This window comes from Muscardinus avellanarius, assembly GCF_963383645.1.
Source record: "Muscardinus avellanarius genome assembly, chromosome: 7".
NCBI classification, from domain to species: Eukaryota; Metazoa; Chordata; class Mammalia; order Rodentia; family Gliridae; genus Muscardinus; species Muscardinus avellanarius.
Genome location: NC_137793.1, coordinates 107,127,384 through 107,151,590, shown reverse-complemented (window position 1 = coordinate 107,151,590; position 24,207 = coordinate 107,127,384). Strand labels below are relative to the sequence as shown.

General features: G+C 40.2%; 1 protein-coding gene across 2 annotated transcripts in view; it reads left to right on the top strand.

The window, feature by feature from the left end:
* Nucleotides 1–24,207, top strand: part of CEP350 (centrosomal protein 350) — a gene marked incomplete at both ends in the record, with an annotated part of 132,441 nt that overhangs the window by 21,669 nt on the left and 86,565 nt on the right. For both annotated transcript variants that reach the window (XM_080698608.1, XM_080698607.1), the window contains 9 exons: nt 754–900; nt 9,468–10,126; nt 11,647–11,768; nt 14,499–15,559; nt 16,957–17,107; nt 20,250–20,419; nt 22,656–22,842; nt 23,347–23,564; nt 24,015–24,184. In XM_080698608.1, the coding sequence (XP_080554734.1) occupies nt 754–900; nt 9,468–10,126; nt 11,647–11,768; nt 14,499–15,559; nt 16,957–17,107; nt 20,250–20,419; nt 22,656–22,842; nt 23,347–23,564; nt 24,015–24,184 (2,885 nt within the window). The remainder of the gene's footprint in view (nt 1–753; nt 901–9,467; nt 10,127–11,646; nt 11,769–14,498; nt 15,560–16,956; nt 17,108–20,249; nt 20,420–22,655; nt 22,843–23,346; nt 23,565–24,014; nt 24,185–24,207) is intronic.

Sequence of the window (24,207 nt, the reverse complement as noted above, 5' to 3'; positions counted from 1 at the left end):
TTTTATTCTTTATTTTAAAACAGGGTCTCACTGAGTTGCAGATGGCTTCACTAAGTAGCTGAGGCTGTCTGTGAACCGCGATCCTCTGTTCTCTGCCTCCCAAATGCTGGGATTACAAGCGTGCGCCACCACACCCAGCTCATACTCTTATTTTTATTAACATTCATAACTAGAGCATTTTAAAATGATGATAATTCTTGCTTTTTATGTTGTTACACATAGAAAAGCAGTATGTATTTACACTATACACCTGCAAAATAAAATGTCAAAGTGTCAGTAATACACACTGTCCCCTTCAAGGGTATTTACTGTTGACTGATGTCTCAGAAGTTTCCTTTTCTTAGGTATAGTCATGTGCTTGTTCAGCAAATGTACGTTTGTCCCATGCTATGTGGAATGCTACGTGTTAGCAAAACAAACGCTTACTAGCTTCCTATCACTAGGGCCTGTCACTAGGGCCTGTTTTATGCTAAATGACATTGTTGGATTCAGTGCCCTGGTACTTGAGGTTTCAGGAATCATTATGGTTTGATACTGAACATTGAAAGCATTTTACACTTATTTGACATACATTGGCAAATTAATGTAAATAGTTACCATTTTTAGTGATTTAAAAATACATTTATATTGTAAACCTTTTGACCTTAGCAAAAGATAAACATAAGATTAATTATAAAACCTTCATGGTTGAGTAGATAACACTTAAAGCTAAAATTTATGTTTTAAATTCATTGCACTTTATATGCATTTTAGGTAACAGTCGTCTGATAAGTACATCTTCTTGGCGAGATGGACAAAAATTAGTAAAGAAGATTCTGGGACCTGCGCCCAGAATGGATCAAAAAGAGCCAAGAGCGGCATCAAGTGACAGGGATGGAAGAGAAAGAACCACTAAACCTGGTGAGCATCTAGAAGTAAAATTACTGGGAACATAATTAAAAATGGCTTGTGTAAGTACTTAGAGAAGGTGGAATACTTTGAAATGCTATGGGCTTTGCTTAGATCCAGGGGTGGTGGTGCATACTTTTAATCCCAGTACTTCGGGGGCTGAGACAGGAGAATTGCAGGTTAGAGCACAGCTTCAGCAATTTAGCAAGACTCTGAAACACATGCACATGCACACACACACACACGCACAAATGTGTGTGCGTGTGCGTGTGTGTGTTGTGTGCATGTATGTGTGTGCGCGTGTGTGTGTAGCTCAGAGTAAAGGTAGAATGTTCCTATGTTCAATCCCTAGTACCATAAATAAATATATAGATAAAATTGTGATTGTAGCTCAGAAAAGAAGGAGTGTTTTACAGATCTTGTTTGGATAATCTCTGCATATGGGTATTGTAACCATCTACACTAAGAAATTTTTTAATTAATTACATGTAGCCATCATGAATATCAGAGCATTATTTTAGCTGGTCCTGGCTCTGCACTCTTCTTATCCCAGTACTTAGGAGGCTGAGACAAGAAGATTGCAGGTTTGAAGTCAGCCTTAGCAAATTAGTGAGATTCTGTTTCCAAATAAAATAAAATGGGTAGGGATGTACTTCAGACATAGGATGTTCCTGCATTCAATTACCAGCACCACACACATACACATAGCATTATTTTAATAAAGTCATTTTAGACTTAGGGGCCATAAGAGAACAAGTCCAGTCTGTCTCATTCCAACATATAGAAATATAGGCAAGACATTCACAAGATTTTTCTTGTTTTGACAGATTAGGAAATAGGCTCTGAAAGAGAAGGTATTTTTCTGAGAGGTGTAGGCAGTATTTGGTAAAATTTGACATAAGACTGAAAGTTCATGTTTGTCCTTAAATCCATTGCTCTTCTTTTTAATTTCTTGGTTGCTATTTGAAATAACCAGACAAATTAGCACTTCAAAAATGCTAATTTGGAGAAATGAAATACAGATAGTTATAGGCCAACTTTCTTTTTTGGCATCAAAATTTGGCTCTAAATTAATTTATGTTCTAGAATGGTTATAGTAACAAATGCTATCACACCTATAATTTGGCATGTAAAATGGGCATGATGGTGCATGCTTGTAACCTCGGAACTTGGGAGGCTGACAGGAAGGTGGAAGGTTCACCACCAACCTCAGCAGGCAGTGAGGCCTCCACAACTTAGTGACGTCCTGTTTCAAAATAAAGAATAAAATAGGATTGGGGATCTATCGCAGAAGTAGTACATTCCTTGGTTCAATCCCCAGTACTACACACACACACACACACACACACACACACACACACACACACACTCTTACATGTTAATGTATACTTTGTATGTATTCCTCTTTACTTTCATTTATTTTGCAAATAAACTCTCTCTGTTCTCAATCTAAAATTATCTGTCAACAAATATTTATATGATAAAATAATTTCTTTTCTACATACTCTATTTAATTTTTATTGCTACTCTTTCCCCCAAAGCAGTTTAACACTGTGAGTTTATTTTCTTATTTTTGTGCTTTTATTGGTGCATTAGAGTCTCACATCATAATGTAAATCATGCTGACAGTGACATCCATGCACACGCTCTTGGTGCCCTCCTTCCCTTCCTCCCAATACAAAGTACCCATATTGACATTGGTATATGTTCACATGTGTACACATAATCTATGACAGTATTTTTATTAATGAACCAAAGTCTTCCTACACCCCTACCCTTATATTTCCTCCCTGGCTCCCCTGAGGTTTCTCCTCATCATCTGGAGTCTCTCTTGTATCCCAGATACTTCCTATCCTGCACATATTAAGGAAGACATATGACCCTTCACTCTCTGTGATTGGCTAATCTCACTTAACATAATGTTTTCCAGGTCCTTCATTTTCTTGCAAATAATGTAATTTTCTTTTTCTTTTTTTTAATAAATTTTTATTGGTATATTGTAGTCATACATCTCAATGTGGAAAAAAAAACTTCTAGAGATATTCATGCACACATCACCCAATCAGCCCCTACCCAATCTTTAACCCCTTCCCTCCCTCTCCCACTTACCCACGCTTGGCTTCCTGATTGACTTTAATATATTTAAGTATATCGTGTGCTTTAAAGAGTTTCCCTTGTCCTCCCTCTTACCCCTCAGATATGTCACCTTCATTGCTCCTCTATAGGGTCCCTTCTTCATGTAGAGCTCCTCCTCTTACCCATTTCTCCCTAATATTTTGCACATAAAGAAAAGCATCTGATTTCTTATTTTTTTGTGTGACATTTCACTGTAAATGCCATAATTTTGTTCTCCCTTATGGCTGAGCAAAATTCTATTGTGTATATATTCCATAGTTTTGAAATCCACTCATTGGTTGAAGGACATCTTGGCTGATTCCACAGTTTGGCAATGATGAACTGTGCAGCTATGAACATGGTTGTTCATGCATTAGTTTGGTATTGTGGTTTTCATTCTTTTTGGTAGACACCCAGAGGTGGCATTGCTGGATCATATGGTAAGTTCGTTTTCCTTCTTCTGAGGATCTTCTATGCTGTCCTCCAAAGTGGTTGCACCAACTTGAATTCCCACCAACAATGTATTAGAGCTTCTATTTCTCCACATTTATTCCCACTTACTGAAAACCTGAAAGCCAGAAGGTGAGTAGCTCTCAGGATGATCCACTCACAACCAATTATTTATTTATCTTGGTGGTGCTGGGGATGGAACCCTTCTACCTCCGAGCTACACTCCCAGACCTATTTTTATATATTTTTTTATTTGGAAACAGGGTCTCTTAAGCCAGTAAGCCTGGCTTTGAACCTGCGCGATCCTCCTGTTTCCACCTCCCAAGCGCCGGGATTAAGTGTGTGCCACCATGCCCGGCCATTTTTTTTTTTAAATAGAGGTCACTTGGGTCTGAAAATCTGCTTAGAGATTAGGTGAGGCAGCGGCAGCTTCTATTGCTTCCTGGCCACACAGTTGAAGAAACCCACTGGTCTTTTGCTGTGAAGCAGGCCCCAGTTCCAGGCCTTCTGCACAACAGGCTCTGGGCCCAGCCTCACTGGCTCCAGACCTGGTCTTGCCCCGTGGCAGGCTCCGGTCCTGGCCTCTCTGGCTCCACACCCGGCCTCGTCCCACGGCAGGCTCTGGTCCCAGCCCGCTGCCTCCAGACCCGGCCTTGTCGCACAGCAGGCTCTGGGCCCGGCCTGCTGGCTCCAGACCCAGCCTCACCATGGGGCAGGCTCTGGTTACTGTCACTGTGGGTGTGACATTTACAGAGGTTTCTATTTTCCTCCATATATATATTTTAGTAGGAAAGAACAGCTTGCGTCATTTGCAGAAGCTGAGAGCCCAATTCCATAACAGAAATGGATTTTATCTTCCCACTGAAAGTGGAGGCTCACAGCCTCACCACGGAGAGTGGGATTCCCTGCTCCAAACACACCCGGACCCCCAGCGTAGCGTAGAGGAGCGCAGTGGTCATGAGCTAAGGTTTCCTAGGACCTCTGGCATAGCGAATCGGCCCAGCAATATGGACAGGGCTCCCTCCAACTTGCCCCGGACATTTTTCTTACATAGTATGGTTGTCCAGAATTCCTGCACGTGTGCGGCAAGAGCAGTCCACTTTTGGGGAGATATTTTAAAAAATTCAAGGTGGATTGGATCTGTCTGCCTCTCCTGAATACTGGCCGCCGCCGCTACCGCCATTTTGGTACATCTCCGCAAAACTTATTCCTACATAATATGTTGTTCAGAGTTCCTGAGCATGTGGGGCAGGAACAGTCTACTTTTGGAGAGATTTAAAAAAAAATTCAAGGTGGATTTGGTTGGATTTGTCTTCCTTTCCTGAATACTGGCTGCCACTGCCTTCTTGGTCTCTCCTAGAGTATGTTGTTAAGTGTTCCTGTGCATGGGTGGCAGGAGCAGTCTGTTTTCTGATCTCTTCTGGTATATCCCTCCAAAAATCACTTTTCTTGCAGTGGCTGGCGCCATGTTGCAGTCTTGCCTCTAATTCTGCCATTTTCCACTCTCTTTCCTATATTTCAGATAGGATGTGTTAACTGGAAATGTTTCTGTGTGTTGTCCCATTCAGCTATAAAATAAAAATGTTGTCCAGGGTTTCTCAGGGGGATGCATATCCTATTTGGCTGCTACTAACCATCACGGCTGCAGTCATGGTTGCTGCTGCAGCTGCAACTGCAGCCGCCGCCATCTTCCTTCCTCTTCAACATATATATATATATTGTGTGTGTGTGTGTGTGTGTGTGTGTGTGTGTGTGTGTGTGTGTGTGGTCTGGGGATGGAACCCTGGGGCATTTGACTGAGCTACACCCCTTGCCCTATTTTTATTCTTTATTTTGAAACCGGGTCTCACTGAGTTGCAGAAGGCCTCACTAAGTAGCTGAGGCTGTTTGTGAACCGCGATCCTCAGGTCTTAGCCTCCCGAATGCTGGGATTACAAGTGTGAGCCACCACACCTGACTAATATTTTTTAATAAAAGAAAACAGTACATGTTTTTTGCAGGAGTTGGGGGCCCAAGTACTTAGTAGCAATGTGTTTTATCTCCCTGCCAAGAGCGGAGGCCCACAGCTTAACCATGGAGAGTGGGCTCTGCTGCTCTGAGCGAACCCAGCCCCAGTGCAGCGCAGAAGAAAGCAGCAGCCAGGAGTGCCCTTGGCTCCCGGGACACGTGGTGCTGGCCGATCCGACTATGCGGGGCTCCATTTGATGCGCCCTGAAGATTTTTCTTACATAGTATGTTGTCCAGAGTTCCTGAGCATATGGGGCAGGAGCAGTCTACTTTCAGGGAGATTTCCTCAAAAGTTCAGGGTGGATTAGAATAAATTTACCTGCCTCTCCCCAATACTGGCCGCTGCCACTGCCACCATCTTGACCCTCCTCCTGAGCATTTTTCTTACATAGTATGTTGTCCAGAATTCCTGAGCATGTGGGGCAGGAGCAGTCTACTTTCAGGGAGATTTCTCCAATGGTTCAAGGTGGGTTGGACTGGTTTTATCTACCTCTCCCAAATACTGGCCGCCGATGCTGCCGCTGTCTCCACCATCTTGGTCTCTCTCTTCTTATATTTTTGTTAGGAAGTCATGGCTATAAATGTCTCTATATATTGTCCAAATCAGATATTTAGCCAAAATCTTATGTCCAAGGTTTCTCAGAGGATTACCTGTGCTATTTGGCCACTGCCAGCTATTGTCGCATTGGCGACCATGGCCGCCACCATCTTCCCAGAAATTCATAATTTTATTTTTCTTTATCACTGAGTAGAATTTTTATGTGTATTTCCCATAATTTTGTAATCCATTCGTCTGTTGTTGGACACCTAAGTCGATTCCATAGTTTGGCTACTGTGAATTGTGCTGCAATGAACGTGAGTATGCATATCTTACTATAGTTCTCTGGTTCAACCCCTTAGGAAGGATACCCAGTCGTGGTATGGTTGGATCGTATGGTGGATCCATTCCCAGTTTTCTAAGGACTCTCCACACCGATCTCCATAGTGGCTGGACTAGTTTGCAATCCCACCAACAATGTAGAAGAGTGCCTGTTACCCAACAGCCTCACCAACATTTATTGTTATTTGACTTCTTTATGACTGCATTGGTGTTAGATGGAATTTCAGTGCAGTTTTGATTTGCATCTCCCTGATTGCTAATGGTGTTGAACATTTATTCATGTATCTATTGGCCAGTTGTATTTCCTCTTTTGTGAAATGTCTGTTCATTTCAGTTGCCCATTTCTTTATTGGGTTGTTTTTTGTTTTTTAAGTTCTTTGTATATTCTGGATAGTAGACCTCTGTCAGAGGGAAGGCTGGTAAAAATCTTCTTCCCTTCTGTAGGCTTTCTCTTTAGACTCTTGATGATTTCCTTTGATTAGAAAAAACTTTTTAGTTTGATGCCATCCACTTATTAATTCTTGTTTTAATTTCTTAAGTTTCGGGGGTCTTGTTGAGGGAGTTCCTATCTGTGCCTATATGTTGGAGTGTTGAGCCTATGTCCTCCTTTAACGGCTTCATAGACTCTAGTCTAACCTCCAGGTCTTTAATCCATCTCAAGTGATTAATTCCATTTTTCTACAAGTGGAGGGTCAGTTTTTCCATTACCATTTATTGAAAAGGCTCTTTTCTCCAGCTTACGTATTTGGCTCCTTTGTCAAAGATCAATAGAATATAAGTGCAGTACTACTATTCTTTGTAGCTTTTTTTTTTGGTACTGGGGGTGGAACCCAGAGGCTTTCTACCTCCGGGCTATACTCCCAGATCTTTTTTTTTAAAAAAAAATATTATATTGGAAACAGGGTCTCACTAAGTTGCTGAGAGCCTCACTAAGTAGCTGAGGCTGGCTTCGAACCTGTGTGATCCTCCTGTCTCAGCCTCCCAAGTGCAGGGATTATAAGCGTGCGTCACTACGCCTGGCTTGGACTTAAGGATTTCTATCTTTGAGCTCAACCCCAGCTTTATTTGTGTGTGTGTGTGTGGGGGGGTACTGGGGATTAAACCCAGGGGCATTCTATCTCTGACTACACACCCAGCCCGATTTTTTTTTTTTTTTTTTTTTTTTTTTTTTTGCGGGTCTGGGGATGGAACCCAGGGGAATTTGACCTCCAAGCTACATCCCTTGCCTTATTTTTTATCCTTTACTTTGAAACAGGGTCTCACTAAGTTGTGGCGGGCCTAAGTAGCTGAGGCTGTCTGCGAACCGAGATCCTCAGGTCTCAGCCTCCTGAATGCTGGGATTACAAGTGTGCGCCACCACGCCTGGCTTATTCTTTATTTTGAAATAGGATCTCACTAAGTTACAGATGGCTTTGCTAAATAGCTGAGGCTGACCACAAACCTGGATCCTCCTGTCTCGGCCTCTCAAGTACTGAGATTACAAGTGTGTGCCATCCCACCCAGCTCCCCCAGCTCTGTTTTTTATTCTTTATTTTGAAACAGGGTCTCGCTCAGTTGCCGAGGGCCTTACTAAGCAGCGGAGGCTGTCCATGAACCTGCTATCCTAATGTCTCAGACTCCCAAGTACTGGGATTACAAGCATGCACCATCATGTCTGGCTTTTTGTAGTTTTTGAGGCTTAACATATATTGAACAAATAATTACTGAGTGCCATCTAATTAGTTGGCAGTGCTCTACTTTCTAAGACTTCAGAATAAGCAAAATAGGTCAAAATTGTTGGCTGCATGGAGGAGGCATTCTAATAATATTCGAATATTATGCGTTTCATATTCCTCTTTCTGAAGTTTATTCTTTTTATTTGGAAATGGGGTAAAATGCAAAATAGCCTTTAAACATATTTGAAGACTTAAACTGGGCACTGTGGCATATGCCTGTAACCCCATCTATCTACATGGGAGGCTGAAATGAGGGGATTTCAAGTTTGAGGCCAGCCTGGGTAATTTCACAAGACTCTCCTCTCAAAAACAAATAAGCAATTTGAAGACTTGTTTAATTTATTTATTTTTTGTTTTATTGGTGCACTGTAGTCTCACATCATAGTGTGGATCGTGTTGACAATGGCATACATTCACACAGTGCTTGGTGCCCTCCCCTCCCCTGCTTCCCTTTTTCTCTCCCTCCCAATTAACAATGTTACATTCACATGTATGTGTATATTCATATATTTGAATGTAGCTTTTCCATTAGTTAACCTCAGCCTTCTTCCTCCCCTCCCCTTCCTTTCTGGCTTTGCTGGAGTCCCTCTGGTATCCCTTTTACTCCCTAGCTTGAGCATATTAGAGAACACATATGTTAAGTGAGATTAGCCAAGTACAGAAAGAGAAGGGACATATGAAGATTTATTTTAGAGATATTAAAATGTGAATGTAGTCATATATGAGGCCAGTTTTAATCTTTGTTTATGAAGAAGAATATAAATTAAACTTTCAGACATTTTTTGATAAACTTTTAATATGGTGTCATTTTATGTTACTATAAAACGGGTCAGTGTTCTAGAATATTTAGAGACATCAGTAAATTATTTGGATTTGGCATATGCTGTCTGATCTTTACAAAGTTTTAAAAAACTATTATTGATCTTTTAATGATTTGTAAGATATTTTCCATTTTTTTGGTTCTAATCAAGAATCTACTAAAAAGACTATTGATTTTTGCTGCTTTTGTTTTTGCCGCACTAGGGATTGAGCCTACAGCCTCAAACATGCTAGGCAAGGGCTCTGCCACTGAGCTATACCACAAGCCCAGATTACTTATTTTTAAACAGCTTTTTGCTAGAGGGAAAGAAATAGTAATATTAAATATTCATATCATTCATATGATTAATCTTTTTTCCCAGAAATATTAAAGATGCATTAAAGATCCCAGGAAGGTTTTTCTGAAGATTGTAATTCTTTTAGTGCTGCACAAAGGGAGGGTTTTTATTTCCTTTTATCCTGTTCTTTAGAAGACTGAAGGATATTTGAATTTGAATGGAAGATTAAGTAAAATTTCCTAGTTTTCTTAGTGCAGCTAATCTTAGGAATGAATATAGAATTTTAACCCATCACTAACAGGTCATTTGTTGCAGGGGGTCACATTGGAAGAGCAGAATCTGATCCCAGGTTGGATGTTTCACATAGACATCTTCCACGAACCTCAGAACGCTCAAGAAGTAGAGCTCGGTCTGAAAACAACATAAAGAAATTAGCTCCGTCTCTTCCCGACAGTAAACAGGAGGAGAGTGCTGCCTTAAATAAGGACTTCTTACCTGTAGAAATTCGTGGCATTCTTGATGATCTTCAGCTAGATTCCACAAGTCAGACCTCGAGGCCAGAGACTGGAGAGTTACAGAATCAGAAGGCATCAGTGCCTGGGCCGGCTGCTAGGAGCCACAGCCCAGTGAAGAGGAAACCCGACAAAGTAGCAGCCAACGAAGAGCCCCCTGTCATCTCCAAAAAGCGCCACTATGACACAGACGAGGTACGCCAGTACATTGTTAGACAGCAGGAGGAAAGGAAGAGGAAGCAGAATGAAGAGAAGAAGGCCCAAAAGGAGGCCACCGAGCAGAAGAACAAGCGGCTGCAGGAGCTCTACCGGAAACAGAAAGAAGCATTCACCAAGGCAAAGACTGTGCCTCCTTCTGACCCGTCTGCGGCCAGGCGGCTCCAGGAAACCTACTCCAAGTTGCTACTAGAGAAGCCCTCGCTGGAAGAGCCAGCTAACCAACACGTCACGCAGGAAATACAGGTCATAATAGTAACATAAATACAAAGGGGAGTCATTCATGGTTAGGGGAAGTTTATTTGCTATCTGTACTATTTAAAAATTACCCACCATTCCTAATATTCAGATGTGCTCAGATAATATTTATACTGGTTATTGCCTTTCTTGAAATTTATTGCATACAAAGAGTAATGTGAAAAATACAGAGACCTGAGTGTGGTGGTGCGTACTTGTAACCCATTACTTGGGAGGCAGAGACAGGAGGATTGCGGGTTCATGGCCATCCTCAGCTACTTAGGCCCTCTGCAACTTAGTGAGGCCCTGTTTCAAAATAAAGATTTAAGAGCCAGGCATGGTGGCGCACACTTGTAATCCAGCGCTTGGGAGGCTGAGACAGGAGGATCGCACAGGTTCGAAGCCAGCCTCAGCTACTTAGGCTCTCAGCAACTTAGTGAGACCCTGTTTCCAAATAAAATATAAAATAGATCTGGGAGTGTAGCCTGGAGGTAGAAAAGCTCCTGGGTTCCACATCCAGTACCACAAAAAAAAAAAAAAAGATTGAAAAATAGGGCTGGGGGTATGGCTCAGAGGTAGAATACCCTTGGGTTCAATCCCCCGTACCACAAAAAATTAAAAAAATGAATAATAACTATTCACTATGTACTTCATACTTTTTAAAAAGGCTTTACATATGGGCTTAAACTCAGTAAATCCTCAGAACCATGAGAAGGGTAGGTACTATGTTATTTTTACTTACCAGGTGAAAAAATTTTAGTTTATAAAGGATATTACTTGCTGAGAATAGTGGTACCTATAATCCCATTACTTGGGAAGCTGAGGCAGGATGATCACAGGTTCAGGGACAGCCCCAGCAATTTAGTGAGACTCTCTTCAACCTAGCAAGCCTCTGTTTCAAAACAAAAAGTAAAAAGGGCTAGGGGTATAGCTCAGAGGCAGAATGTACCTGGGTTCAATCATGAGTACACACTCCACATTAAAATAAAATAAGAATAAAGGGTATTTTTTCTGCCTAGTTTTATAGTTAGGATTCAGAGCCATTTTTAGATTTTTTTTTTTTTTTTTTTGGTGTGTGTGGTACTGGGGATAAAACCCAGGGGCATTCTACCTCTGGGTTACACTCCCAGCCCTATTTTTTAGTCTATTTATTCATTCATTCATTCATTCATTCATTCATTCATTCATTCATTCATTATTTTTGAAACAGGATCTCACTGAGTTGCAAAGGGCCTCACTAAGTAGCTGAGGATGTCTGCGAACTGCGATTCTCCCGTCTCCACCTCCCAAGTGCTGGGATTACAAGTGTGCGCCACCACGCCTGGCCCCTTGTTAGATTTTAGATGATGTTTTGCTATTGAGTGTAATGGTTATAAAAGGCAAACTAAATGTGTATTTTTATGTTTGAGGGGAACAGTCTTGTGGTTTTATGATATGTGTAAAGCTGAGTGACTTGTGTTTATCTTCTGAGCTCTCTGAATATTTCTCTATGATAGGTGTCAGGTGAATTTGATGTCCTTTTCTTGTAGGCCAGACCAGGGTATCAGCCATCTGGAGAATCTGACAAAGAAAACAAAGGACAGGAGCGCCCCCCAAGTGCATCTTCCAGTAGTGACATGTCCCTGTCAGAACCTCCACAGCCTCTTGCAAGGTAAAATGGGGATAAAAGAGATTATGGTTCTTTTCATCTTTTTTATCCATCCATCCATCCATCCATCCATCCATCCATCCTTCCTTCCTTCCTTCCTTCCTTTCTTTTTTCTTTTTTTTTTTTTTTTGGTGGTACTGGGGTTCCTGGAAGCCCTTCTACCTCCGGGCTACACTCCCAGACCTATTTTTATATTTTTATTTGAAAACAGGGTCTCTTACACCAGCGCGGCTTGCTTTGAACCAGTGCGATCCTCCTGTCTCCACCTCCCACGCACGGGGATTACAAGCATGCGCCACCATGCCTGGCTTTATTCTCTTTCTTTTGGTGGTACTGAGGATTGAACTCAGGCACATTCTACCTTTAAGCTATACCCTCAGCCCTATTTTTATGTTTTGTCTTTTTTGTGTGTTATACTGGCGAGGGAACCCAGGGGCATCCTACCTCTAGGCTGCAGCCCCCAGACCTTTTTTTTTTTTTTTTTTAATTTGGAAACAGGGTCTTGAAAAGCTGCTAAGAGCCTCATTGATTTGCTGAGCTTGGCTTTGAAACTATGATGCTCCCCAGTACTGCGTTTATAGATGTGTGCCACCATGCCTGACTCTCTTTGTCTTATAAAGTCTAGTGTTCTGTGCTCAATGAATTTTGTTGATTGTCTTTGTGAGCAAGAGGACAAAGAAGTTTATTTGGAAATTGATTAATATCTTCTAGTGGGTAGTTGTATAGCATGTAGCTGTACCTACTTTATGTCCTGCTCTAAGTGGCTCAAATTTTGCCTGTGCTTTAATCCAATGTCAGTGTCAGTTCTACAACTGGAAGTACTCTTGCCTTCATTGAGCCAAACATACAGTGCGAGTTTGGGTTGGATAAATCACAGTGAAAGATAACATGGCTCCAAATTATACTTTGCAATAATATTCATTTGGGGAAGAGAAAGATTTATTTATTTATTTATTTATTTATTTATTTATTTATTTATTTGTGGTACTGGGGATTGAACCCAGGGCCATTCTACCTTCAAGCTATGCCCCCAGCCCTATTAGTCTTTTATTTTGAAACAAGGTCTCACTACATTGTGGAGGGCCTCACTAAGTAGCTGAGGCTGGCTTCGAACATGCCATCCTCCTGTTTCAGTCTCCCAAGTACTGGGATTATATGCGTGTGGTATTTTGCCTGGCCAAGGCCTGGAATCTGATCAACTTTCTCAAAGGTTAGTGGTAGAGATGGGTGTGAACGTCGGCAATCTGACTTCAGAAGCCTGAGTTTTGAATACTCTACATACTGCCTCCCAGCCAAGGAGGAAGTGAGGTGATTACTGGAGGTTGTAAATACACTTTAGACTTCATGCATGGTAATATTATCAGATACAGTCTACTGGGTTCATGTCTTCGATTTTTGCCTTTTCTAGTGTTTCTAATTCTAAATAGATTATTCAATCTTAAAAATAAATAAAACACAAATTTATTGTTAGAACTTTACTACTTTGCACTAGTTCCCCTCCTTTCTTTCTTCCTTTTAAAATAAAAATTTGTAATTAACACATAAATATCATAGGTATTTATGAGGCATAGTGTGATGCTTCAGTCTGTATATACATTGTCTTTATCTCTCTTTCTGTGTGTGTGTGTGTCTGTGTCTGTGGTACTGAGGATTGAACCCAGGCATGTCTCACCTCTGAGCTGTGCCCTCAGTACTATCCTGGTTTTTAGTTTGAAACAGGGTTTCACTAAGTTTCTGAGGGTCTGGCTATGTTGTTTAAGTGGACCTTACACCTGTGACTCTCCTTTCTCAGGCTCCCAAGTACTGGGTTTACAGGCCTGGGCCACCATGTCTACCTTGTTAAGCATATCTTAATGTCATCTTCCAAAAATAATGTGCAAGACACAGACATTATCTTGTGCTATGTCTGTCTTCCTAGTAGCTGGCATCAGCCTCCGATAAACTCTCCTAATTACCCCTAATGTGTAGGGTGTGTCTAGTCTGGGAACCTAGGTGAAAACGCATAATGTTGGTGACAGCATCTTCATTCTGCGCCCAGACATTTAGTAAATATTAGTAATTTAGTATTTAGGCATTTAGTAAATATTTCTTAGCCAGGCTTAGTGGCAAATGCCTGTTATCCCATTTTTGGGAGGTTGAAACAGGAGAATCACAGATTTGAGGCCTGCCTCAGCAACTTAGACCCTGTTTCAAGAAAATAAAAAGATAAAAATAAGTATAAAGGTGGTGTAGCTTGGAGGTTAGAATGCCCCTGTGTTCAATCCCTAGTTAAAAAAAAAAAAATCTTGATTGTTATAATCAGTATCATGCCTGCAGTAGTATTTAGTAATCTTAAGCATTTTCCTTTTACCCAACATTATTAAGGAATTTGTCCACAGACTTTAAAGGGTTTATTGCCTTTTCTCTAATTAATAGTTTAAAAATGTATTGAATTAGTTTGAAGAAGCAGTTTGCAAAACAGTGTGTATGGTAGGATCCCATTTTTGTGCAAACAATACCAGTAAAAATACATAGCTCTTTTTGGTTGATAGGCTATGATCATTACTCTTATAATCAGAAAAAACCACAAAGTTTTAAAAAATGATGGTTTGGGATAGGATTGTAGTTCAGTGGTAGCATGCTTGTCTAGAGTGTATGACGCCAGGGTTCAATTCCTAGCACCACAAAAAGAGGGAAAAATGGTATTTTGGTGGTGAGTTGCCAGGTTAACTAACATGTGACTTTCATTTCCAGAAAGGACCTGATGGAACCCACGTGGATGCAGCCCGACAGACTGAGCCCACGAATTCATAATTCTCAACCACAACCTCTTGTTGGAACAGCTGGAAATTTACTCTCCCATCTCCTGAATCTAGAGCATGTAGGGATTCTACATAAGGATTTTGAATCTGTTTTACCATCCAGGAAGAATCATAATATGGCTTCAGGACCATTAACTTTTACACCTCAAACATATCTGACCTCACCAGCCGCTCATCCAGATGCCTTGTTAAAACCTAGTGCCAGCCAGTATAAGAGTAAGCTGGATCGTATTGAAGCCTTGAAAGCAACAGCTGCTTCTTTGTCCAGCAGGATTGAAAACGAAGCCAAAAAGTTAGCTGGGGCCAACATTAACTATGGGTCTGTATGGAACACTGAGTACGATGTGCAGCAAGTACCTCTAGAAGATGGACCATGGACCAAGGCTGTAAGCCCACCTGTGAAAGAGGATACTGAAGATGTTTTCTCTGCCCAAATTCAAAAGATGCTGGGAACCTGTGTATCTCATGCAACTTTTGACGACGATCTTCCTGGTGTGGGCAACCTTAGTGAATTTAAAAAGCTTCCTGAGACGATAAGACCTCAGAGTGCCATATCAAACTTCAGAATGAGATCTGCTGGTCCCAGACCAGGAGGGCTGCTGGCACAGTTGTGTAAGAAGCAGACTGACTCTTCCAGTTCTGATATGCAAGCCTGTTCTCAAGAAAAAGCCAAAATGTCTCTGTGTTCCAGCATAGACTCTGTCAGTGAAGGACCCCTTCTTAGTGAGGGGAGTCTCTCTGAGGAAGAGGGAGGCCGGAATGGACGGCCCCTCTTGAAGGTAGCAGAAATCTTAAAAGAAAAGGAATTTTGTGCTGGAGAAAGAAATACTTATGAACCCATCAAAGAGTTTCAGAAGGAAGCTGAGAAATTCTTGCCACTTTTGGGGCATATAGGTGGCACACAAAGCAAAGGACCATGGGAAGAACTGGCAAAGGGAAGTCCACACAGTGTCATTAATATTTTTACCAAATCCTATCAGTTGTATGGAAAAGGTGAGAAAAATGGGACAGGCTTACACCAGCTATATGTTTCTTTAAGATAAATTATTTCATAATTTCTGTACAAGGTGATATAATTAAGTATATACTTTTCATTGTGTATTATAAAAATAATTGAGACTTATAATTCATATTAGTCATCTGAACTACCTGCAAATGTCAACTACAGTATTAATTTTTAATCTTTAAAATTCTAGTTTTTACTTGTTATTGTCATAAAACAATAGTTGACTTGTAGAAATTTTTATCTTGTTTAGAGAAATTCGTATATGATGTTTGGAATTTGGCATATATCATATACTAGATTTTCTGTGGCCATAGTTACATACTTAAATCTATAAACTTTTTAACACAGTAACTGTGGATCCTTGGAATATAGTTGTCATGAATTGAGAGGGGCAATGTAGTAAAATTTCTAATATGAAAACAACTATCTTACTACTTGTCAAAATAACTTTAATAGTCAGAATTTTTTGGGGGGTACACTGGGGATGGGACCCATGGGCATTCTATCTCCAAGCTACACACCCAGCCTTATTTTTTATTCTTTATTTTGAGACAGGGTCTCACTGAGTTGCGAAGAGCCTCACTAAGTAGCTGAGGCTGTCCTCGAACCTCGATCCTCCAGTCTCAGCCTCCCGAATGCTGGGATTACAAGCATGCGCCACCACGCCCGGCTAGTCTTTTTATTTTTGAAACAGGGTCTCACTGAGTTACAAAGGGCCTCGCTAAGTAGCTGAGGCTGTCCATGAACTGCAGTCCTTTTGTCTTAGCCTCCGTATGCTGGGATTACAAACGTGTGCCACCACGCCTGGCAAGACAGTTAACTTTTAAAGTTCCTTTTTAATCTCTGAAATCCTGCAAATATGACTTATTTAGACATTTCTTTATGATCATGTACAGATTCTTAATTATTTCTCTTTTGTTTAGTCACTTACTTGTATTGGTGGTAACTTAAAATTTTTTTTGATGAAAGCAAAGTACTTTAATCAATACTTTTATTTTTAGATTTTCATTATGATATTGTGATTATACTGAAACATTTAGAAATGGAATGATATCTGGGATTTGCTTCAAAATAATGTGTGCAGGGTTTGGTAGTTGAGAATAGAAGGTTTAATTGAAACTAGATTGCATATATGTTGGTCATTGTTAAAGCTGGATGATAGATATATTAGTTTTATTATGCTGTTTTATTTTCATGTATGTTTGAAATTTTTTCTAATAAATTAAAATGTATTGTTAGATAAAAAAAGTAAATTGAAAAGAAGCAGTAATAAAAGCAAATTAAACTGCCAGTAAATTCATGTTACAAATCTCCATGTTATGGAATATTTTACTTATATTTTTATTTTTATTTTTAACCATGTGTCAATTATTACTTTTAACAGGATTTGAAGACAGATTGGACAGAGGAGCATCAGCATCTCAGCCTCTGAATGCCGTTGTAACCCCTCTAAGCAGTGTTTCCTATGAAGATGATTTTGTCTCCTCACCAGGGAGTGTGACTTCAACAGAAAGAAAATCAACCCTCGAACCTAAGTAAGAATATGTTAGCAGTATGGAATAAAGTCTGAAGAGTGAAAAAGATGTATAAATGAGAACTGTGGTCTGAATAGCAGTCAGATGTTGCTTGCCTAAAGATCCATGTAGAGGACTCTGGATCCAGACTGCTGGCTCTCTTCAGTACTCATTGCTCATATTTATGCATGTTACTAACCTCCCCGTCTTTAGTCTTCTTGTCTAAAATGGGGGTATAATAGTACCTGCTTTCCTCACAGAGTTGTTACGAGAAATCCGAGAAGTCAGGTCTAGGTCGTCAGATCAATCTTTGAGTCCACAGTAGAGGATAATATTGAGAAACTGTCCTGTGATATAGTAATATAAGAAGCTTAAGAGTGGTTTTCTTTGGTAGAATTGAGGCACTTAAGATAGATACTGAACTCCGTGGTCACATGTAATAATTTGTGTGTGTGTGTGTGTGTGTGTGTGTGTGTGTGTGTGTGTGTGTGTGTTACTGAGGATAGGTCCCAGGGACATTCTACCTCAGAGCTACACCCCCAGCTTCATTTCATTCTTTTTTTTTGTGTGTGGTACTGGGGGTAAGTAGAAACCAGGGCATTCTACCTCCGAGCTACACCCCCGCCCTATTCTTTTATTCTTTATTTTGAACAGGGCTTGTAATCCCAGAATTTGGAAGCTGAGACAGGAGGATCCAGATTCGTGAACAGCCTCAGCTACTTAGTGAGGCCCTTTGTAACTCAGTGAGAGCCTGTTTCAAAATAAAGACTTAAAAATAAAATAAAAGTCAGTCTCTCTCTCTTTCTCTCTCTCTCTCTCTCTCTCTCTCTCAGCTCGTCATCAATATGATTTGGTTCGTTTTGTTTCCAGGTTAATACAGAACACATTAAATTATTTTTCTCAGCCACGCATGGTGGTACATACCTGTAATCCCAGTACTTGGGAGGCTGAGACAGGAGGATCGCAGGTCCAAAGCCATCCTTAGCAATTTAGGAAGGCTCTCAGATACTCAAATCTTGTTTCAAAAAACAGTAAAATAGGGCTGTGGATGTAGCTCAGAGATAGAATGCCCCTGAGTTCAATCTGTACTACCACCACCAAAAAAAAGTTATTATTGTTCTCTATAAGATTATCAGAGGGAAAGTAGTTATGCTGTATAAAATTACACATTTAAATAGAAATTGAGACCACATTTTCTAGTGTTCAACATTATATATATTTTTTCTCTTATATGTCTGAAATTATTGGTTTCACTTCAGTAAACAAATCATCTGAGATTTTTTTCCCCCAATATGAAATTGAGCCAGAAGAATCCAGACTATGGTCATAAGTTAAAAAAATAAAATAGCAGCTGGGCGTGATGGCACAAGTTTGTAATCTCAGCATTTGGGAGTCTGAGACGAGGATCACAGTTTGTGGACAGCCTCAGCGACTTAGCAAGGTCCTTTGCAACTCAGTGAAATCCTGTTTTAAAGTAAAGAATAAAAAATAGGGCTGGGGGTGTTGCTTGAAGTTAGAATGCTCCTGAGTTCCACCCCTAGTACTGAAAAAAAAAAAAAAGTAAAATAGAAGCCACGTGTTGTGGCTCACACTTGTAATCCCAGCATTTGGGAGGCTGAGGCAGTAGGATCACAAGTTTGTGTCCAGCCTCAGCAACTTGTGAGGCCCTCCGCAACTTAGTGAGATGCTGTTTCAAAATAAAGAATAAAACATTGGACTGAGGGTGTAGCTGGAGGTAGTTATTATTTTATGTTACTAAGGAGGGAAGCTTCTGGCTTTCATCCTTAGTACCATTAAAAAAAAAAAAAGTTGCCTTTTTTTTTTTTTTGGCTTGTTTGTTTGTGGTACTGGGGATTAAATTCAGGGAGTTCTACACCACCAGCCCTATTTTCTTTCTAATTCTGAAATAGGGTCTCACTAAGTTGCTGAGGCTGACCTTTAACTTGTGATCCTTGTATGTCAGCCAGTTAGATGCCATCTTTGATTACAATCTAAATTTCTTTCAGGGGTTAATTTGATGGTATCTCTTTTATTGATTCTCAATTTTATTTCCTAAGCTTTAGGGATCTTGTTCAGGAAATTTTACCAGTGCCTATATGTTGGAGAGTTGATTCCTTTGTTTTCTTCTAGTATTGTAACATTTCTGGTCTAACTTCTAGGTCTTTGATCCATCTTGATTTGACTTTTGTACAGAGTGAGAGGGGTCTAATCTCATTCTTCTACGTGGGGGCTTCCAGTTTTCCCAACATTATTTGTTGTCTCCTGTATATGTTTTGGCACCTTTGTCAAAAATCAGCTGGCTATCCATGTGAGGTTTTGTCTCTGTATCTTCTATTCTAATCCATTGGTCTGTGTATTATATATATACATATATTTTTTTTGGCGGTACTGGGGTTCCTGGAAGCCCTTCTACCTCCGGGCTACACTCCCAGACCTATTCTTACATTTTTATTTGGAAACAGGGTCTCCTAAGCCAGCGCGCGCTGCTGGCTTCGAACCTGCGTGATCCTCCTGTCTCTGCCTCCCAAGCGTGGGGATTACAAGCGTGCGCCACCACGCCTGGCTTTGGGTATCTGTTTTTGTTACTATTACTCTGTAGTATAATTTGAAATCAGGTATTGTGATGTCTCCTGTATGATTCTTTTCCTTTTCCTTTTCTTTTCTTTCTTTTCTTTTTTTTTTATTTTGGTACTGGAGAATTGAACGAGGCATTGTGCAACTGAGCTACACTCCCAGTCCTTTTTATATTTTATTTTGAAACAAGATCTCATTAAACTGCTGAGAGCCTTGCTAAGTTGTTGAGACTGGTCTTGAGCCTGCAGTCCTCCTGTCTCAGCCTCCTAAGTACTGGAATAACAGGCATCTGCCCCATGCTCAGGATTGCTTTGGCTATTCTGGGTCTTTTGTTTCCATATGAATTTTAGGACTATCTTTTTATTTTATTTAGCTCTATAAAGAATGAAATTGGTATCTTAATAGGGATTGTGTTTACCACCATTTAATTTCATTGATAACTTCTTGTCCATATCTTTTTTCAGCTCAAGAGGTGAGCTTTCCTCATGGCATTTACACCATAGGCCCAGAGCTGCTTTGAAATGGAATTTGCAGGCTCCCTCTGATGTTTTGTATTTTCTTTCACCACTTGTCACTTTTTCGTTGGCAGTCTTGGTGAGAGCAGTTTAGGCGTTCAGGAAGCCCATCCTAGCAGGAAGCCTGCCTATGACCTTTCCTCCCTGGACGCTGCCTCCTCACATTCATCAGGAACCCTCTCTGCTGCATCATCTCGTTCATCTACTTGTAAAGGAAAGAAAGGAAAAAAGGAAAAGATAGAATGTAAGTGGAATTCTATATGCTAACTTTTCCTCTTCCCAGTGATTTTGTGGTAGTGATCTAAAATTATGACTTGATTCGGTAAGCAGGTAGAGGAACTTATGACAGTGTAATTAGCCTTCAAATTTATTTTTGTGATTATGTATTTTGATAGATAACATTATAACTTTGTAAGACAAAAGGAATACATGATAAAAAACTAAAATTACAAATAAATACTCATCCAAGAAACATAAATCTGCATTGATCATTCTGAGATAATAATTATTAACATTTTTGCTGCCTGTTTTCTCAGTATACACATAAAACCACACACATAAAACTTTATTTAAAAAAAAACAAATGTAGATAATATTGCTTTGTAATTGCTGGGTTTTATTGTTGTTGTTGATTGTTTTGGGTCCTGGGGATTAAATACAGGAGTATTCTACCTCTGAGCTATACCCCCAATCTTTTTTATTTTTATTTTTATTTTGGTGGTACTGGGGATGGAACCCAGGCACCTTCTAACTCCTGGAGACACTCCCAGACCTATTTTTTATATTTTATTTGGAAACAGAGTCTCTTAATCCAGCTGAGGCTGGCGTCGAACCTGCACGATCCTTCTGTCTCAGCCTCCCAAGTGCTGGGATTACAAGCGTGCGCCACCATGCCCAGCTTTATTTTTATTTTGAAAGAGTCTTGCTAGGTATCTGAGACTGACCTTGAGCCTGTGATCTTCCTGGTTCAGTTTCCCAAATCCTGGTATTATAGGCATGTGCCATCACTCCTGGCATCAATTCCTTTTTTAAAATGTGGCACTGGGGATGAAACCTGGAGACATTCGACCTCTAAGCTATATTCCCAGTTCATATGTATTTTTTTTTTTTTTTTTTTGGTATGAGGATGGAACCCAGGGCCATTCTACCTCCAAGCTACACTTCCAGCCCTATTTTTTATTCTTTATTTTGAAACAGGGTCTCACTGAGTTGCAAATGGCCTCACTAAGTAGTAGCTAAGGCTATCCTTGAACCATGATCTTCCTATCTTGTCTCAGCCTCCCATGTACTGGAATTATAAGCATGTGCCACCACGCCCGGCTCTATTTTTATATATTTTGAAACAGGGTCTCACTAGGTTGCAGAGGGCATATGCTGCTGAGGCCGGCCATGAACCTGCAGTTTTCCTATCTCAGCCTCCCACATACTAGGATTACAGGCGTGTACCACCATGCTCTGCTTGCAAGTGCTTTTTAAAAACTATTTCAAAATATAAAGTAAAATAGGGCTAGGAGGCAGAATGTCACTGGGTTTAATCCCCAGGACTGCAAGAAAAAATTTTAAGAAATAATATAGAATGAAGTCTGAGTATCATTAAATATAATCCTCAAATTTTCTTATCTGAAGCTGGGCGTGGTGGCACACGCTTATAATCTTGATACTTGGGAGACTGAGAGGAGGATCGCATAGGTTCTTTTTTTTTTTTTTTTTTTTTGTGGTACTGGATGTGGAGCCGAGGGACTTTTCTACTACCAGGCTATACTCCCTGGCCTATTTTATACTTTCATTGGAAACAGGGTCTCACTAAGTTGCTGAGAGCCTAAGTAGCTGAGGCTGGCTTTGAACCTGTGCAATCCTCTTGTCTCAGCCTCCCAAGTGCTGGGATTACAAGAGTTTGCCACCATACCCGGCTTCTAAGCCAGTCTTAATCCGAGAATATGAACATTTTTATGGCTCTAGTTACATAGTTCTTGCCATATATTCTTTCAAAAGAGTTATGTAGTTCAATTGGTAGTTGATAACCATTTTTCTCCCAGTTCTGGATTTTATCCTTAAAAAACTCTTTTGTTTAAATGATTATTATGTTTTATTACTAGTTGAGCTAAGAAGAATTTACTAGTAGCAAGTAGAGGATATTAATGGAAAATTTTTTATTTTCCTTAAATGGAGGTAGAAAAATAACCTTCTATATTTTAGATATAGAAAACAAATTTTAAACATAAGTCACTTTTTTTTTTTTTTTTTTTTTGGTGGTACTGGGGATGGAACCCAGGGCCTTCTACCTCTGGGCTACTTAGGCTGGCTTCGAACCTATGCGATCCTCCTGTCTCAGCCTCCCAAGCACGGGGATTACAAGTGTGTGCCGCCACATCCAGCCATAAGTCACTTTTTAAGTATTTAGGTACAGTATAATTTATCAGTTGTTATCTCTTAGTAACTCTGATATTTGGAATCCGCTTTATAAGAACTTTACTTTACAGGGTTGGATCCATTCACTGGAGATGTTCAAAACTCACATGTTGATGAGGAAAAAGTACAGTCTGGCTCAGAGCGCAGCTCCCAGCAAGGAAAGAAGTCTGGGGCCAGCAGCAGACTTTCCCTTAAAGATTATGAGCAGACTCTTGACACTGAGAACACTTTGGAAGAACTTTCTGTGCATTCTGTGAGGTAAAGTAATGTATATTTTATACTGTAATTCATACAGAATTAAAGTTACAAGCAGGCATGGTGGAATATGCCTGTAATCCCAGTACTTGGGAAACTGAGATAGGAGAATCCTGAATTCAAGGCTCTCCAAACTTAGCAAGACTCTTTCTTTTTCTTTAGAAACAGGGTCTCACTAAATTGCTAAGAGCTTCACTTAGTTGCCAAGGCTGACTTTGAACTCGAGAGCCTCTTGTCTCAGCCTCCCAAGTACTGGGATTACAAGCATGCACTATCACACCCAGCTTCAATTTATTCTTCTTAACGTGACTTTGTACTTTTTCTAGTACTTTGTGTAATATACTGAGATCTATTTTTAATGGAATTTTTATTGGTAAACAAATAAATGCCTAAATCATAGCTTGTTAAAGTTAATATTGGTAAAGACAATAATGCATGTTATTTTTATGAATTGTTCATTTGTAATAGTTTATTTTCTGTAATGACTTTATGAAACAAAACTTCTAGTGTCTCATCAGACAAAGGAAGAGCTCAGAAGACTCCAACTTCTCCTCTATCTCCAAGTTCCCAGAAATTGTTACAGTTTGACCTTCCTGGGACTACATTAGAAAGATCTAAGTCCTCAGTAATGGTACCACCAACCACAGTATCGAAGCCAGGTGTGCCTTTCACTGATGAGAACCTGGCTACCAGCAGAGCAGCCTCAGAGATGGTGTCAGCACCAGGTAAGTGGATCTGTGCAGTTACCAGTCTAAAAAGGAGATTCTGTTGTTTCCCTGGAAATTCCTTCTTTTTCTCTTTTAGTTGAGCCGTAGGAAAATGTCATTTCAAGTAAATGTGATTACTGTTTGAAGTAGTATTAGACAAAAACTGTAAGCACTTAATATTGAAAAGCATGAGAGATTCAATAGTCATGACCTTTCCCATGTTGCCAGCATTAGTCATAACTCGCCTAAAAATGCATGCCACATATGGATTCCAGAGTGTGTATAGGTGTACATGTCCACTGGAAACATGTGCTTGCACACATAAAGGGAAACAGCTGATGAAACACATTGTACTAGTAAGTTACTGTCTTTCCTATAGAAGAAAGGAGGTTTGTTTTAGGGTCTTAAAATGAGAAATAGATTTCATGTAAGCTTTTCCAGTTAATACTTACTTGTTGTGCCCTCTAGGTCCACAGCGTTTTTCTCCCGCTGGCCTCCAGCATCGCATGGCCGCAGAGCTCAGTTACTTGAGTGCCATTGAGGAGTCAGTACGCCAGCTGTCAGATGTGGAAAGGGTCAGAGGCATCTCCCTCGCTCAGCAGGAAAGTGTGTCTCTAGCTCAGATCATAAAGGTTTGTGTGCACTTTTCTTTATCTTTCAG